At 41.0% G+C, this 14,384-nt stretch overlaps 1 protein-coding gene across 3 annotated transcripts in view; it reads left to right on the top strand.

The window, feature by feature from the left end:
- Window positions 1-14,384, top strand: part of FERRY3 (FERRY endosomal RAB5 effector complex subunit 3) — a 119,438-nt gene that overhangs the window by 25,966 nt on the left and 79,088 nt on the right. For all 3 annotated transcript variants that reach the window (XM_077468504.1, XM_077468503.1, XM_077468505.1), the window contains 5 exons: window positions 4,221-4,320; window positions 6,844-6,965; window positions 8,936-9,042; window positions 11,627-11,824; window positions 14,218-14,346. In XM_077468504.1, the coding sequence (XP_077324630.1) occupies window positions 4,221-4,320; window positions 6,844-6,965; window positions 8,936-9,042; window positions 11,627-11,824; window positions 14,218-14,346 (656 nt within the window). The remainder of the gene's footprint in view (window positions 1-4,220; window positions 4,321-6,843; window positions 6,966-8,935; window positions 9,043-11,626; window positions 11,825-14,217; window positions 14,347-14,384) is intronic.

The raw sequence follows: 14,384 nt of genomic DNA on the forward strand, positions 1-14,384 counted from the left end.
AGGGCAGTATTCCAACATAACGACCCCAAAAACACTTCCAAGATGACCATTGCCTTGCTAAAGAAGCTGAAGGTAAAGGTGATGGACTGGCCAATCATGTCTCCAGACCTAAACCCTATTGAGGATCTGTGGGGCATCCTCAAATGGAAGGTGGAGGAGCACAAGGTCTCTAACATCCACCAGCTCTGTGATGTCATGGAGGAGTGGAAGAGGACTCCAGTGGCAACCTGTGAAGCTCTGGTGAACTCCATGCCCAAGAGGGTTAAGGCAGTGCTGGAAAATAATTGTGGACACACAAAATTGACAATTTGGACATTTTCACTTAGGGGAGTACTCGCTTTTGTTGTCAGCGGTTTAGACATTAATGGCTGTGTGTTGAGTTATTTTGAGGGGACAGCAAATTTTATACGTTATACAAGCTGTACACTCACTACTTTACATTGTAGCAAAGTGTAATTAATTTCTTCATTGTTGTCACATGAAAAGATATAATAAAATTAAAATATATATGCACAACTGTATAATAAAAAAAATATATATATTTACAGTTGTGCTCATAAGTTTACATACCCTGTCAGAATTTGATTTCTTGCCCATTTTTCAGAGAATATGAATGATAACAAGAACATTTCTTTCACTCATGGTTAGTGTTTGGCTTGGCTGAAGCCATTTATTATCTGTCAACTGTGTTTACTCTTATTAAATCATAATAGCAACAGAAACTACCCAAATGACCCTGATCAAAAATTTGGTGATTTTGGCCTGATAACATGCACACAAGTTGACACAACAGACCCTTGCATCTTTCATCCAGTATTACACTGACGTTTCTGAATTCTGAATCATGGGAAAAGCAGAAGAATTGTCAAAAGATCTCCGGGAAAAGGTAGTTGAACTGTATAAAACAGGAAAGGGATATAAAAAGATATCCAAGAAATTGAGAATGCCTATCAGCAGTGTTCAAACTCTAATCAAGAAATGGAAAATGAGGGGTTCTGTTGAAACCAAACCACGGTCAGGTAGACCAATTAAAATTTCAGCCACAACTGCCAGGAAAATTGTTTGAGATGCAAAGAAAAACCCACAAATAACTTCAGGTGAAATACAGGACTCTCTCAAAACTCTCTGAATGTGGTGTGGCCGTTTCAAGATGCACAATATAATGAGGCACTTGATCAAGTCGCCAGAAGAAAGCCAATACTACGCAAAGGCCGCAAAGTATCCTGCTTACAATACGCCAAACAGCACAGAGACAGGCCTCAAACCTTCTGGCATAAAGTCATTTGGAGTGATGAGACCAAAATTGAGCTTTTTGGCCACAACCATAAACGCTACATATTTGGAGAGGAGCCAACAAGGCCTGTGATGAAAGGTACACCAGTCCTACTGTGAAACATGGAGGTGGATCGCTGATGTTTTGGGAATGTGTGAGCTGTGTGTGAGCACAGGAAATTTGGTCAAAATTGATGGCAAGATGAATGCAATATGTTATAAAAAAAAAAAAAAAATACTGGAGGAACATTTGCATTCATCAGCCAGGAAGCTGCGCATGGGACGTACTTGGACATTCCAACATGACAATGATCTAAAACACAAGGCCAAGCTGACCTGTCATTGGCTACAGCAGCATAAATTGAAGGCTCTGGAGTGGCCATCTCAGTCTCCTGACCTCAATATCATTGAGCAACTCTGGGGAGATCTCAAATGTGCAGTTCATACAAGACAGCCCAAGAATTTACAGGCACTATAGGCTTTTTGCCAAGAGGAATGGGCAGCTTTACCATCTGAGAAGATAAAGAGCCTCATCCATAAATACCACAAAAGATTTCAAGCTGTAATTGATAAAGGGGGCAATGCACGGTATTAAGAACCAAGGTATGTAAACTTTTAATCAGGGTCATTTGGGTAGTTTCTGTTGCGATTATGATTTAAAAAGAGTAAACACAATTGATGATAAATGACTTCAGCCAAACACTAACCATGAGTGAAAGAAGTTTTTGTGTTCTTCATATTCTCTGAAAAATGGCAAAGAAATCACAAATTCTGCCCAAAAAAAAAACGATTAAAGTCACTTCATACCGAATTTGACAGGACAATACATCCCGCTCATGTGACTGCCCGGCCCGTCCCGTCCCGCTTTCTCCGCTCTCCTCTGTCCTGACATCAGTGGGGAATTCTCAGCCCCACCGCCTCTCTTCTGATATGATAGCTATAGTCAGCGGGCGGGGCTGAGCATTCCCCACTGACGTCAGGACAGAGGAGAGCGGAGAGAGGTGGGAAAGGACGGGCCGGGCAGTCACATGAGCGGGATGTATTGTCCTGTGAAATTCAGTATGAAGTGACATATTTTTTTGAAAAGCACATAGTGGGGCACATCATTCATTGTAACACGGCATTTATTAAAACAGTCATTTTGCGTCGCATTAACTGACAATTGCGCGGTGGTGCGACGTGGCTCCCAAATAAAATTGGCGTCCTTTTTTTCCCACAAATAGAGCTTTCTTTTGGTGGTATTTGATCACCCCTGCATTTTTTATTTTTTGCGCTATAAATAAAAAAAGAGCGTCAATTTTGGAAAAAAAGCGCTTTTTGCTATAATATCCCCCAAAAACATATAAAAAAAAATGTTTTCCTCAGTTTAGGCCGATACGTGTTCTTCTACACATTTTTGGTAAAAAGCGATTATTGCTTGGTTTGCGCAAAATTTATAGCATTTACAAAATAGGGGATAGTTTTATGGCATTTTTATAAATTTTTTTTTTTTTTTTTTTTTACTAGTAATGGCTGCGATCAGCGATTTATATATTTTTTTTGTGACTGCGACATTATGGCGGACACATGGGATATTTTTTGACACATTTTTGGGATCATTGTCATTTATACAGCAATCAATGCTATACAAATGCACTGATTCCTGTGTAAATGACACTGGCAGTGAAGGGGTTAACCAGGGGGTGGCAGTGTTAAGTGTGTCCTAGGGGCGTGTTACTAACTGTGGGGGGCTGGGCTGTGTGTTAGTGAACACTGATCTCTGCTCCAATCACAGGGAGCAGAGATCAGTGTCACTTGTTGCTAGGCAGAACGGGGAGATGATGTCAGCCTCCCTGTGAGACGATCACGGGTATGCTCGCGGCGATCGAGTCCTCTCTCTCTCTGCCAGGTTGGCAATTTCAACTGGACGTACCTGTACGCCAGTTTGCCTGCCCGTGCCATTCTGCCAATGTACATCGTCGTGCGCCGGTCGGGAACTGGTTAAAAGTCAGCAGCTACAAAAAAAGTGTATCTTCTGACTTTTTAATAAGGACACTCGCCAGTCCCACAGCAACGTGGCCACCCAAACCCTCCATTCTCTCCCCTGCCTGTCCATGCCGCTGGCAATACTACTGTGGGCATCCAGCTGTGACAGCTTGCAGCTTTACAGCCGGGCGCGTATGTCTCACTGCGCTATCCTGCATAGCAGGGCAATTTTTTGGGAACTGTGATGTGTCCCAGAAGATTGCAGGGTGGAAGGGCCACCTAGGCAGCCCAAGCGGAAGTGGGATCAAATCATTGACCAGAAAATCATAATCTAATCGTGAGACCAGTGAAGATGCGCACCCCTAGTAATAACTTGGGTTGGTGCACCACAATGGATCACTTTAGTGTGAATGAACCCTTATTGACCCCTGTAGATGCAGTAACTGTGGATTAATTCATCCTCAAAGTTTACAGCGATAAGCATTTTCACTTTCACCCTACAGCAGTGACTTGGCAACCTGAACATTTTTTAATCTCTAAGATAAACAGGGAGCAGATACACAGGGAGAGGGGAGAACAGAGTGCTGAGACCAAACTCGAATTACTTTAGTTTGTCTCATGAATTTTGATGAATTACTCCATAGGGCCTTCAGCTACAGAGATTGCCGAGGGCTTATTTTAATATTTACTCTCTGCTTGTTAAGTGTATGAAAAGAATATATATGTAAATATATGAATGTCCATACTCAGGCCACAGCTCTACGTTTAAGGCCAGAAACCAATCTATGTATTTGTGGGTTATGTAATCCCTATGTAAGAAATGACAGCTACCCAAACTACCCTATATTTACATTTAGTAAGGTGGGAAGCGTAATTATACCCACTGTATCCTATTCTTCTAATACAATGGCACTGATGTAATGATTGTTGGGGTGTTTTTATTTATTTTATTTTTTAGTTTTTTATTTTTTTTGTTAACATAGCCAAGGTTTAGAGATGAACAAAGTGATGCAAGAACTGGGCAAGTCCCTCAGTGACCAAGACGTAAACTCGGTGGCCGCACAACATTTTGAATCACAGCAGGTAACTATTAAAGAAAAATCTCCAGTATCGAGCAATAAAGAGAAAATCAATCACATGTATATATGTATAGAAATGTACACAAATAATCACTCTGTGATCATGTTTTATCATCCATCCCAAAAATTAGATGATATAAATGAACAATGAAAGACCAAAAAAATTCTCTAATTCAGATGCAATGCTTGAAAGATTATTCCTGGGACAGATCCCAAACAAAGCTGCAAGGTTGCAGGAATTAGTAAAAGTTTTTATTAGCAGAATATAGCATCACTTACATCAAAATTGCTTGTGTCCAGCTCATGTTGCAAAGAAAAAAATGTATACAAGGCACTGGGCCCCCTTTATAACCACTAGGATCAGTATACCTCTGTAGCACATTTTCATCATGAGCTTGACACAGGCAATTGCTGCTGCTTTGGGTTTTTTCAAACAATAAAAAAATGCTTTTGTTACCCCAACACTTCATATTCCTGATATGTGCCTGCTGTACCATGTACTTGTATGAGAAAGTATCCTTTTCCCTTTGTATTACTTCCTTTATGTGAAAGCCCTGGTGTTCCTGCCAGTCCCTCTGCTTTCCTACCTGACCACACTAAGCAGAAGAGCACATCATGGCCAGTTTTCTAGCTATGCTGGAAACTCGGCCTGCTCTCCTCCGATGATCAGACTTGTCCTGATACACCCCCGCTGCACAGCGTCTCACTGGGAAGTTCAGTGTCCCGTTACTTCCCCCCTCCCACCCAGCTCTTTTGCAGCTGAGAACAGAGGGAATGTGATCACTTATTTAAAGGGGAAAAAAAGGGTAAATGGGATATTTTATAATATTGGGATGTGTGTTGGTTTTTTTTTTTTTTTTGTATACAGTATCCATACAAAAAAAGTTGTTTGCCTTACGTTCCTATTTTAAAGTGAATGCGTTATTTTACAAGGTGCTCATTTACACTCACTTTAAGCTATCAAATTGTAATGTACCATATTTTTCACTCCATAAGACACACCTAGGTTTTGGAGGTGGAAAACGAGAAAAAACATTCTGAACCAAATGGTGTACATGGGCGTCCGCAGGTAGGGGCAAGGGGGGTCGAGTGCCCCCCCCCCTAGAATCAGGCATGAGATCTTAAATTCAACACAGTTCCATCCCTATCAGGGTGCGGGCAGCCCACACCCATGTGCAACCCGCCAGTGGGGTGGCACCATCAAGGTTCTGCCAAGCCCCGCTATCAGTGTGACTGCGGGCTCTTTTCCGTGCTCAGTCCAGCAGAGAACTTGGTGGCGGTGCTATCAGGTTTCCCAGGGTCACCCCCCCTTTCTCCTGTCAGGGAGAAGACGACGGCTCTCGCCAGGTTCCTCGCCCAGCTTCCTGCCCGCTCTGTTCCTTCCCTATTGGCCATAACTGAGGGCCAATCAAAGGAGACTAGGAGAGGAGAGAATCATAGGACATGTAGTCCCAAAGATTGGCGGCCCCATTTTCCACAGAGTGGAGGATACAGCTCGATCGAGAGATTGAGAGACTGTAGCCTGGGAAAAAAAGCTGAGGGAGAGAGTGCTACAGGAAAAAGAACAAGGATTGTGCTGGGCAGAAGCCAGAGAGAGAGAGCCACGCTGCCCAGCGCCACCAGAGAGGACTACACTGCCCCACACCACCAGAGAGAGCCATGCTGCCCAGCACCGCCAGAGAGAGAAAGACTGAGTCACTGCCAGGGTACAGACATGCTACACTACTGACCAGAGTCACCCCCAGGGCATGTGAGCGATCGTCCAGCCGGAGGGATCACTTGTGTTTCGATGGGTCTGGTAAGAGGGCCTGTTGGCCATTATCTATTACTTATCCTAGGGACTGTACTAAGTCTGCAGTCTCTGACCATAATAATCTGATAATGACATTGTCGAAAAGGGGCGGTGCATGGGTGATCCTAAAATTATGCCCCCCCCTTGAAAAAAGTTCTGCGGACGCCCATGAGAAATATTTAATAAATAATAACTGAAAAATATTTCTACACTGTCAACCAAAGCAAGGGGGCACCCTACACTGATCCCCAATCTAACTGGGACATATACACTGACCTCAACACAGCAGGAGTAGTTACATCAACCACCAATGTAATTGATACATTTACACTGACAAGTGATGTAACAGGTGTATTTACAGTAACCCCCCATCTCTCTGCATTCTTATCTCCCTCTCAGTACAACTCTTACCTCTACATGCCCACTATGCCCTCCTGTATGCTGTTTACATCTTCTAGTTGGGCGGCATACAGAGGAGGTGACGTGATTTGCATATGAATCGCAGCGGGTTCCCGGCCTCACTTGCATATAAATTTACGCACAATTTACATATAACTAACGGGCAAATTTTATGGATTGTTTTTATGGAGCGCAAAATATGGTTTATGATGTTGACCTGTACTTGTACTTTGCCATTCACATAAAATAGTCCCTGTAAAGTGAACAAGATTTCATTATTTTTTTTTAACTAGCCAGTTATGCTTTTGTGTGTTTGTTTTACTCTGTATTTCCCAGATTCTGGAAAACAAATGGAGTACAGAGATGAAGCAGTTGTCCACCATCCAGAAGCAAGAGTATCAGGAGTGGGTAATAAAGCTGCACCAGGACCTCAAGAATCCCAACAACAGCTTCATCAGGTTGGGCACAGTAAATGTACAATGTATGGCAGGATTGTGAAGTGCAATTGGTTGATCCAATAAAACAGGAGCGTGCACAATATAGAGCAGATCTGCATAGAAACCAATCGGCTTCCGTTTTTCTTTATTTTCTTTTTTTTCTTTTGTCAAAGCTCAATCAAACAAGCTGAAGTTAGAAAATAATTGACTACTATGCATAGCTGCATCAGATTTTGCACTCTCTAGTTTTAGTAAATCAACCCCAGAGCATCCAATCAGAAGCTTTCTGTAAAAATATGACATGACTCAACTGCTGGGACAGATATTCCTTCCAGGTTAGAACAAGTAATTTACCTTGTTCTGTGCTCTTTTTGAGAAAAGGAAATGCATAGTAACTGGGACTTTAACGGCAACGAAATACAAAAATACATTTTTTATTAAACAAAATGTACATATATACAAAATATGAATTTTCAAACCAATAAAATTTTAGATAACAATGATGATGAATTCCCATAGCGGTCCAGACAGCCCAAGGCATTTCAGGACACCAGGTCCCTTCGTCAGGGTCAATAGTCAGGAAGGGATCACACTGTACAATAAAGATCAAATACATTGATAAATAACAATATAATAGTTTTAATAATTTCCATCAGTTGCTTTAATAAAAGAACCATACAGCACTGAAATTGAATGAAAGGCATACCCAAAAGGATCCTCATGGAAATTCACTGCTGGACAGAAAGCGGCAAATGTATCGCAGGCATACACCACTAGGGTCACAAGGATATCGTTATACCGGGTGGGTCCCCAGTCACCCACACAAATCCCCCCAATAAGGCAACAAAGTATAATGCACAGATGGATCTACCTCTCTGCAATCCTAGCGGCTCTCCACAAAGTGGAATCTTAATAGAATCCACAGTGGGGGTAATACAGAAAAAGCGCCACAGCCAGGGGCATACATGCAGGTGTCACCCTTAAGGCCTATAATTTTGCAATAAGGAATGGATCTTATGTGTATTTGAGTGTCAAAAAGTATGGTAAACCGGGAGTCCCTCCATTTAAGATCCTCCAGCGTCCGCTGCATGCAACTGCCATTCATAGCATGTTCTTTTATTAAAGCAACTGATGTAAATTATTGAAACTATTATATTATTTATCAATGTATTTGACCTTTATTGTATTGATCCCTTCCTGACTATTGCTCCTACGAAGGGACGTTGTGTCCTGAAACGTGTTGGGCTATCTGGACCTCTATGGGAATTCATCATTGTTATCTAATTTTAAAATTCATATTTTGCGTGTGTATGTATGTATGTATGTATGTATATATATATATATATATATATATATATATATATATATATATGTATATGTGTGTATGTATGTATATATATATATATATATATATATATATATATATATATATATATATATATATATATATATATATATATATATATATATATATATATAATTATACATTTTGTTTAATAAAATATTTTCTTTTCTTATTAACTGCATGAGGGATGCTGGCAACTCTTTTATTGGTATGGCTGGATGCGCTTTTTCTATGTTTATATGTGCTCTTTTTGAGAAAATTACAAAGACAGAGGCAGAATGATATCCTGACTATATTCAGTCCAAATTCCATCTTTGCCTTAGTTACCATAGTATTGGTATATGATTTCTTTTTTTCCTTGCATCCATATTTTTGGAAACAACCCTTCTTTATTAGTTAATTAGTAGTTATTAACAAATTTTTTCAACTGAAATAGCTATTTATATGCGTCTTGAATTTGAGTCAAGTCCCTCTATTTAGCATGGATCAGGGAATCGGTGGATGGTTTTTCTTCTTGAGCCCACAGGTCTTGGTAAATTCTCATAATTGTAGTAGGACTTTATTATCTTTCTGCTCCAATTTAAAAAAAAAAGCTAAAAACTTTTGTTTTTTTATTGATTTTTTTTTTTTTTTTTTTTCCCAACAGTGAGGAAATTAAAGTCCAGCAAAGCCACCTTCTGGAATCCCAAGAGACCAGCCACTCTTTGTATGAGGAACATGGGCAGCTAGAGGAAAGCTTTACTATTCACTTGGGTAAGGCCTTTTAATTAACACTTTGTTGGATGCAGAAGAGGATCCAAAGCAATGTGTTTATCAGTGATCTGCCTGTGGCTGAAATCCAGAAAAATGTATACATGCAACATGTGTATGAATGGTTCCCCTTTCTCCACTGCACCTCCATCTTATGCAGCTTCAGTGTCTGGTAACATTTTTGGATACCTGGCCATCTGACCTGTATTAACTTCCAGGACATCAAGTTCCAAAAGCATGGGCATTAAAACAAACCTGCCCATTCGTAATTTGCTATTATAAAAGTCTCTACTCTTTTAGAAAGACTTCACAAGATGTTGGGGTTGGAATTGGTGCCCATTTAGCCAAAAGAGCATTTGTGAGGTCAGGTACTAATGTTGGACAAGAAGACTTGGATCAGCATTCCAATTCACCCCAAAGATGTTCAGTAGCTATGAGGTCAGGGTTCTTTGCAGGACATTTGCGTTTAACGCTACACTGGTTAAACCATGCCTTCATGGAGCTGGCTTTGTACACAGGGGTACAGTCATTCTGGAAGTGAAAAGAGCTTTCTACAAACTTACCGCAAACTTGGATGTGCGGAGTTGTCTAAAATGTCTTTTATATGCTGTAGCAGTAAAATGGTTCTGAACTCTGTCGCATACACACGGTCAGATTTTCCAACAGAAAATGTTCGATGGGAGCTTCTTATCAGAAATTCTGACTGTGTAGGCTCCATCAGACCTTTTCCATCGGAATTTTCGACACAGAAAATTTGAGATCTGGATCTCAAATTTTCCGACAACAATCGGAACAATCGTGTGTACGCAATTCCGACGCACAAAGTTCTACGCACGCTCAGAATCAACTTCAATTTTCTCGGCTCGTTGTACGTCACCACATTCTTGACGTTCGGAATTTCTAACAACATTATGTGACCGTGTGTATGCAAGACAATTTTGAGCGAACATCCGTCGGAAAAAATCCCATGGATTTTGTTGTCGGAATGTCCGATCGTGTGTACACAGCATAAGAGGTATTTTTACATCAATGCATTCCCTATATTAGGTTAAGAACCACCCCGCTAAAATCCTGTGAGGAGGGAGCAGGGGGCGTGGCTGAGCTGTGCTTTGTGCATCTGTGAGTGTACAGTCTGGCTTGAGATCGCTCCCACACATGTGCTTCCATAACACACAGCTTGCTATGGGGTCACACACAGGAAAGTAGGAGAAGAGAGTGCTGATGGGGGACAGCAGAAGAGGAGGTGAGGGGCTGCTCTGTGTGATACCAATAAGTATACAGTGGCATATTTTTCATTTTTTTTTCTTTTAATTAACCGCTTCCTGACCGCCTCACGCAGATATACATCGGCAGAAGGGCATGTACAGGCAGAATCGCGTACCTGTACGTTGCCCTTTAAGAGGCGGCGGGGGCACGTGCGCACGCGGGAAGCTCTGTGAGTCCAGTCGCGGGTCCCGCGGACTTGATCGCCAAGGGCATACCCATGATTGCCTCACGGAGAGGAAGAACGGGATATGCTGAAGTAAACAAACATCTCCCTGTTCTGCCTAGCAACAGTGACCCTGATCTCTGCTCCCTGTGATTGGAGCAGAGATCAGTGATCTGTAAAACAGCCACGCCCCCCACAGTTAGCAACATGACCCTAGGACACACTTATCCCCTGCACTACCACCTAGCGGTTAACCCCTTCACTGCCAGCGTCATTTACACAGGAATCGGTGCATTTGTATAGCACTGATTGCTGTATAAATGCCAATGGTCCCAAAAATGTGTAAAAAATGTCCGCTGTATCCACCATAATGTCGCAGTCGCAATAAAAATCGCTGATTGCCGCCATTTAAAAAAATATATAAATAAAAATGCCATAAAACTATCCCCTATTTTGTAAACGCTATAACTTTTGGGCAAACCAATCAATAATCGCTTATTGCAATTTTTATACCAAAAATATGTAGAACAATATGTATCGGCCTAAACTGAGGAAGAAAATAGTTTTTTTATATATATTTTTGGGGGCTATTTATTATAGCAAAAAGTAAAAAATAATGCGTTTTTTTTTTTTTTTTTTTTTCAAAATTGTCCCTCTTTTTTTTGGTTTATAGCGCAAAAAATAAAAGCCGCAAGGGTGATCAAATACCACCAAAAGAAAGCTCTATTTGTGAGGGAGACATCAATTTTGTTTGGGAACCACGTTGCATGACCGCGCAATTGTCAGTTAAAGCGACACAGTGCCGAATCGCAAAAAGTGCTCTGGTCAGGAAGGGGGTAAATTCTTCCGGGGCTGCAGTGGTTAAAGCACAAATTAACTTTACAGCCACTTTACAGTACTCTTCGTTGAAAACACCTGAACGCAATTATTTGGAGGGGTATCTACACAATTCTAGCCATGTAGTGTAGGTGGGATGTTCAGTAATTTTGACGTTTTATAGTGTATGTCGTACAGATGAATCTGACATCTTTTTTGCTTCCCTGGAGATGTGAATGTTTGTTTTCTTCATAGATTGCACTACTGGGTGATGCAATCTGCCTATCTTTGCTGAGATAGGAACCAGCCCCTTCAGTGTGTGATGTTTTTCTGTTTCCGCAGGGGCTCAGCTGAAGACCATGCACAATTTGAGGCTGTTGAGAGCGGACATGTTAGATTTCTGCAGACATAAACGCTATCATCGGAGCGGAGTTAAACTGCACAGACTGCAGACCGCACTCTCCTTGTATTCAGCATCGTTGTGTGGTCTAGTCTTGTTGGTGGATAACCGTATTAATTCTTACAGTGGTATCAAAAGAGGTAATCCTAGCAGTGATGTTTAAATTATAGCTAAACTCAAGATCAAAATGTATAATATTGCAGCCTACTGGCTCTTGGATGTGGCTGCATTTGTTTTTGTTTTTTTTGCCTTTTTTTGTTTGTTTGTTTTTTGTTTTTTTGTTTTTTCAGGTTGAAAACATTTTCTGCAAGTACTTAAAAAAAAAAAACTGTTGCCCCTGCCAAAAATTAGTTGAGCTAAAACATCTATATCAATGTTATCAGCCCTCCCAGGTTTCTTCTGTGAACTACAAAGCAACCCCCATCTATGTAATGGTGATAATGAGCTAGGGAGGTATTCGTAATCCAATCCAGGAGGCTAGCCTAGGGTGACAACACTGCTCCATCAGAAATGTATGAAGTAGGTGTGCATTGTCACCCTAGGATATGCTGTGTGTTACTGTTGGTCATCACGTGGGGAAAAAAAGCATTAAAAAAAGGAAAATAATGCAACCACCACATTTAGGTACTGGTAAGCTGTATTTGGGTTTATATTTGTTTTAGCTATCTTTAACTTTAATTCCTATTTTTGAAAAGTGTAACAACTCCAACCTTTTTCTAGCATTTCATTGAAGTCGTGAGCTATTGAAGGTATGAAACTCAGGCTTGGGTTTATTGCACTGGTAGGTACACTTTTTAACAGCTTGCTGACCGCCGCACACAGATGTACGTTGGCAGAATGGCACAGGCAGCAAATGGGTGTACCTGTACATCCCTTTAAATTTGCTGCCTGTCGAGCGTGCACCTGCCGCATGACACTGGAGCGTGCCCGCGGGTCCCGGTAACTCGTGTTTGCTGGCGGCCCGCAATTGCAGTGCGGAGAGGTAGAACGGGGAGATGCCTGCTCCCTGTCATCGAGAGCAGTGATTGCTACCATGTAAGTGGAAACCCCCCTCCTGCTACCATGTAAGTGGAAACCCCCCTCCTGCCAGTGCATTTTTTTTTATAGCACTGATCGCTGTATAAATGACAATGGTCCCAAAATAGTGTCAAAAGTGTCCGATGTGCCCGCCATAATGTCAAAGTCATGATAAAAATCGCAGATCGCCACCATTACTAATAAAAAATAAATAATAATAATAATAATTAAAATGCCATAAAACTATCCCCTATTTTGCAGACGCTATAATGTTTGCGCAAACCAATCAACAAACGTTTATTGCTTTTTTTTTTTTTTCCACCAAAAATATGTAGAAGAATACACATGGGCCTAAACTGAGGAAAAAAAATTATATATATATTTTTTTTTTTTTTTTTTTTGGGGGGGGGGGGGGGGAGATATTTATTATAGCAAACAAGTAACAAATATAGCTCCCCCCCCCCCAAAATTGTCGCTCTTTTTTTTGTTTGTAGCACAAAAAATAAAAAACACAGGGGTGATCAAAAGCCACCAAAAGAAAGCTCTATTTGTGGGGGGAAAAAAAAGACGTCAATTTTGTTTGGGTAGAGCGTCGCAGCGCCGAATCGCAAAAAAATGCTCTTTTCAGGAAGGGGGTCAAATCTTCTGGGGCTGAAGTAGTTAAGGTACGTCAGGAGTGTTATGCTTTTTATAACGTCAAGACTGATTTTGTGAACCCCAGACCCCTCTCCTTGCCAATCATTTTTTTTTTTTTTTTAAATCAACAATCGCATTGGGTAGATTTTCAGCATCTACAGAACAAAAGCAGGTAACAATCTTGAATACATTTAAAAAAAAAAAAAAATTTGACCCTAATTTCAAAAAGCTGACATTATCAGTTATTCTTATGGCGAGGAAATTATTAATATCAGACACTCAGTGTTAAATTACATCTAAAGCCAAAGCTTTTTATCTAGTTTTGGAAATGCTTATGAATTGTTAAAAGCTCTGTTTTGGTTACTTTATTTTGTCTTTTGTGTCCCATTGGGGAGATATTCCTTCTCCTCCTTTCTTGTACACACAACAGTGGCAACAAAGGGAAATCTCTCCAAGGTGAAAACCCTTGTTACACTGAAAGATGTGTAGCTGCCTGCCATACAGATAAAAGGCGGCCATACTGTATATTTTACATCTATAGGAAAGCTGTAGCAAGCAAAATACAGCCATCAGTAAGCTGCTTCTAAAAAAATACTGGCTGCATGGAGGTTTCTAGCCTCAGTACATTGAGATGCTAACCCGGAACAAACATGCATAATAGACGGTCTTATTTCAGCCAGGACTCCTGGCAAGTTTATGGCCAACAATGGTGCCCTACATATTTTTTTGTTACCCCCTGCAAACCAATAGTTGAATCATGATTGTCTCATTATTGGCAGTCTGCTTCAAAAAAGTGGTTGTCTATATTCTGTATTTGTTAATAATCCTTATATACCCAAAGGGACTTAACTGGAATTTTCTTTTCCTTTATTGTGTCCAGATTTTGCCACAGTCTGCCAGGAATGCACCGACTTCCATTTCCCACAGCTGCAGGAGCAGCTAGATGTTGTTCAACAAGTTGTCTTGTATGCCAGAGCTCAGAGGAACCAGAAGGCTAAACATCAGCAAGGTTGGTGGGGGTAGCGTGGGCTACATGTTTTGTGACAT

Source organism: Lithobates pipiens, unplaced genomic scaffold, assembly GCF_037356315.1.
Source record: "Lithobates pipiens isolate NorthernLeopardFrog02 unplaced genomic scaffold, aLitPip1_a1.2 Scaffold_8, whole genome shotgun sequence".
NCBI lineage: Eukaryota > Metazoa > Chordata > Amphibia > Anura > Ranidae > Lithobates > Lithobates pipiens.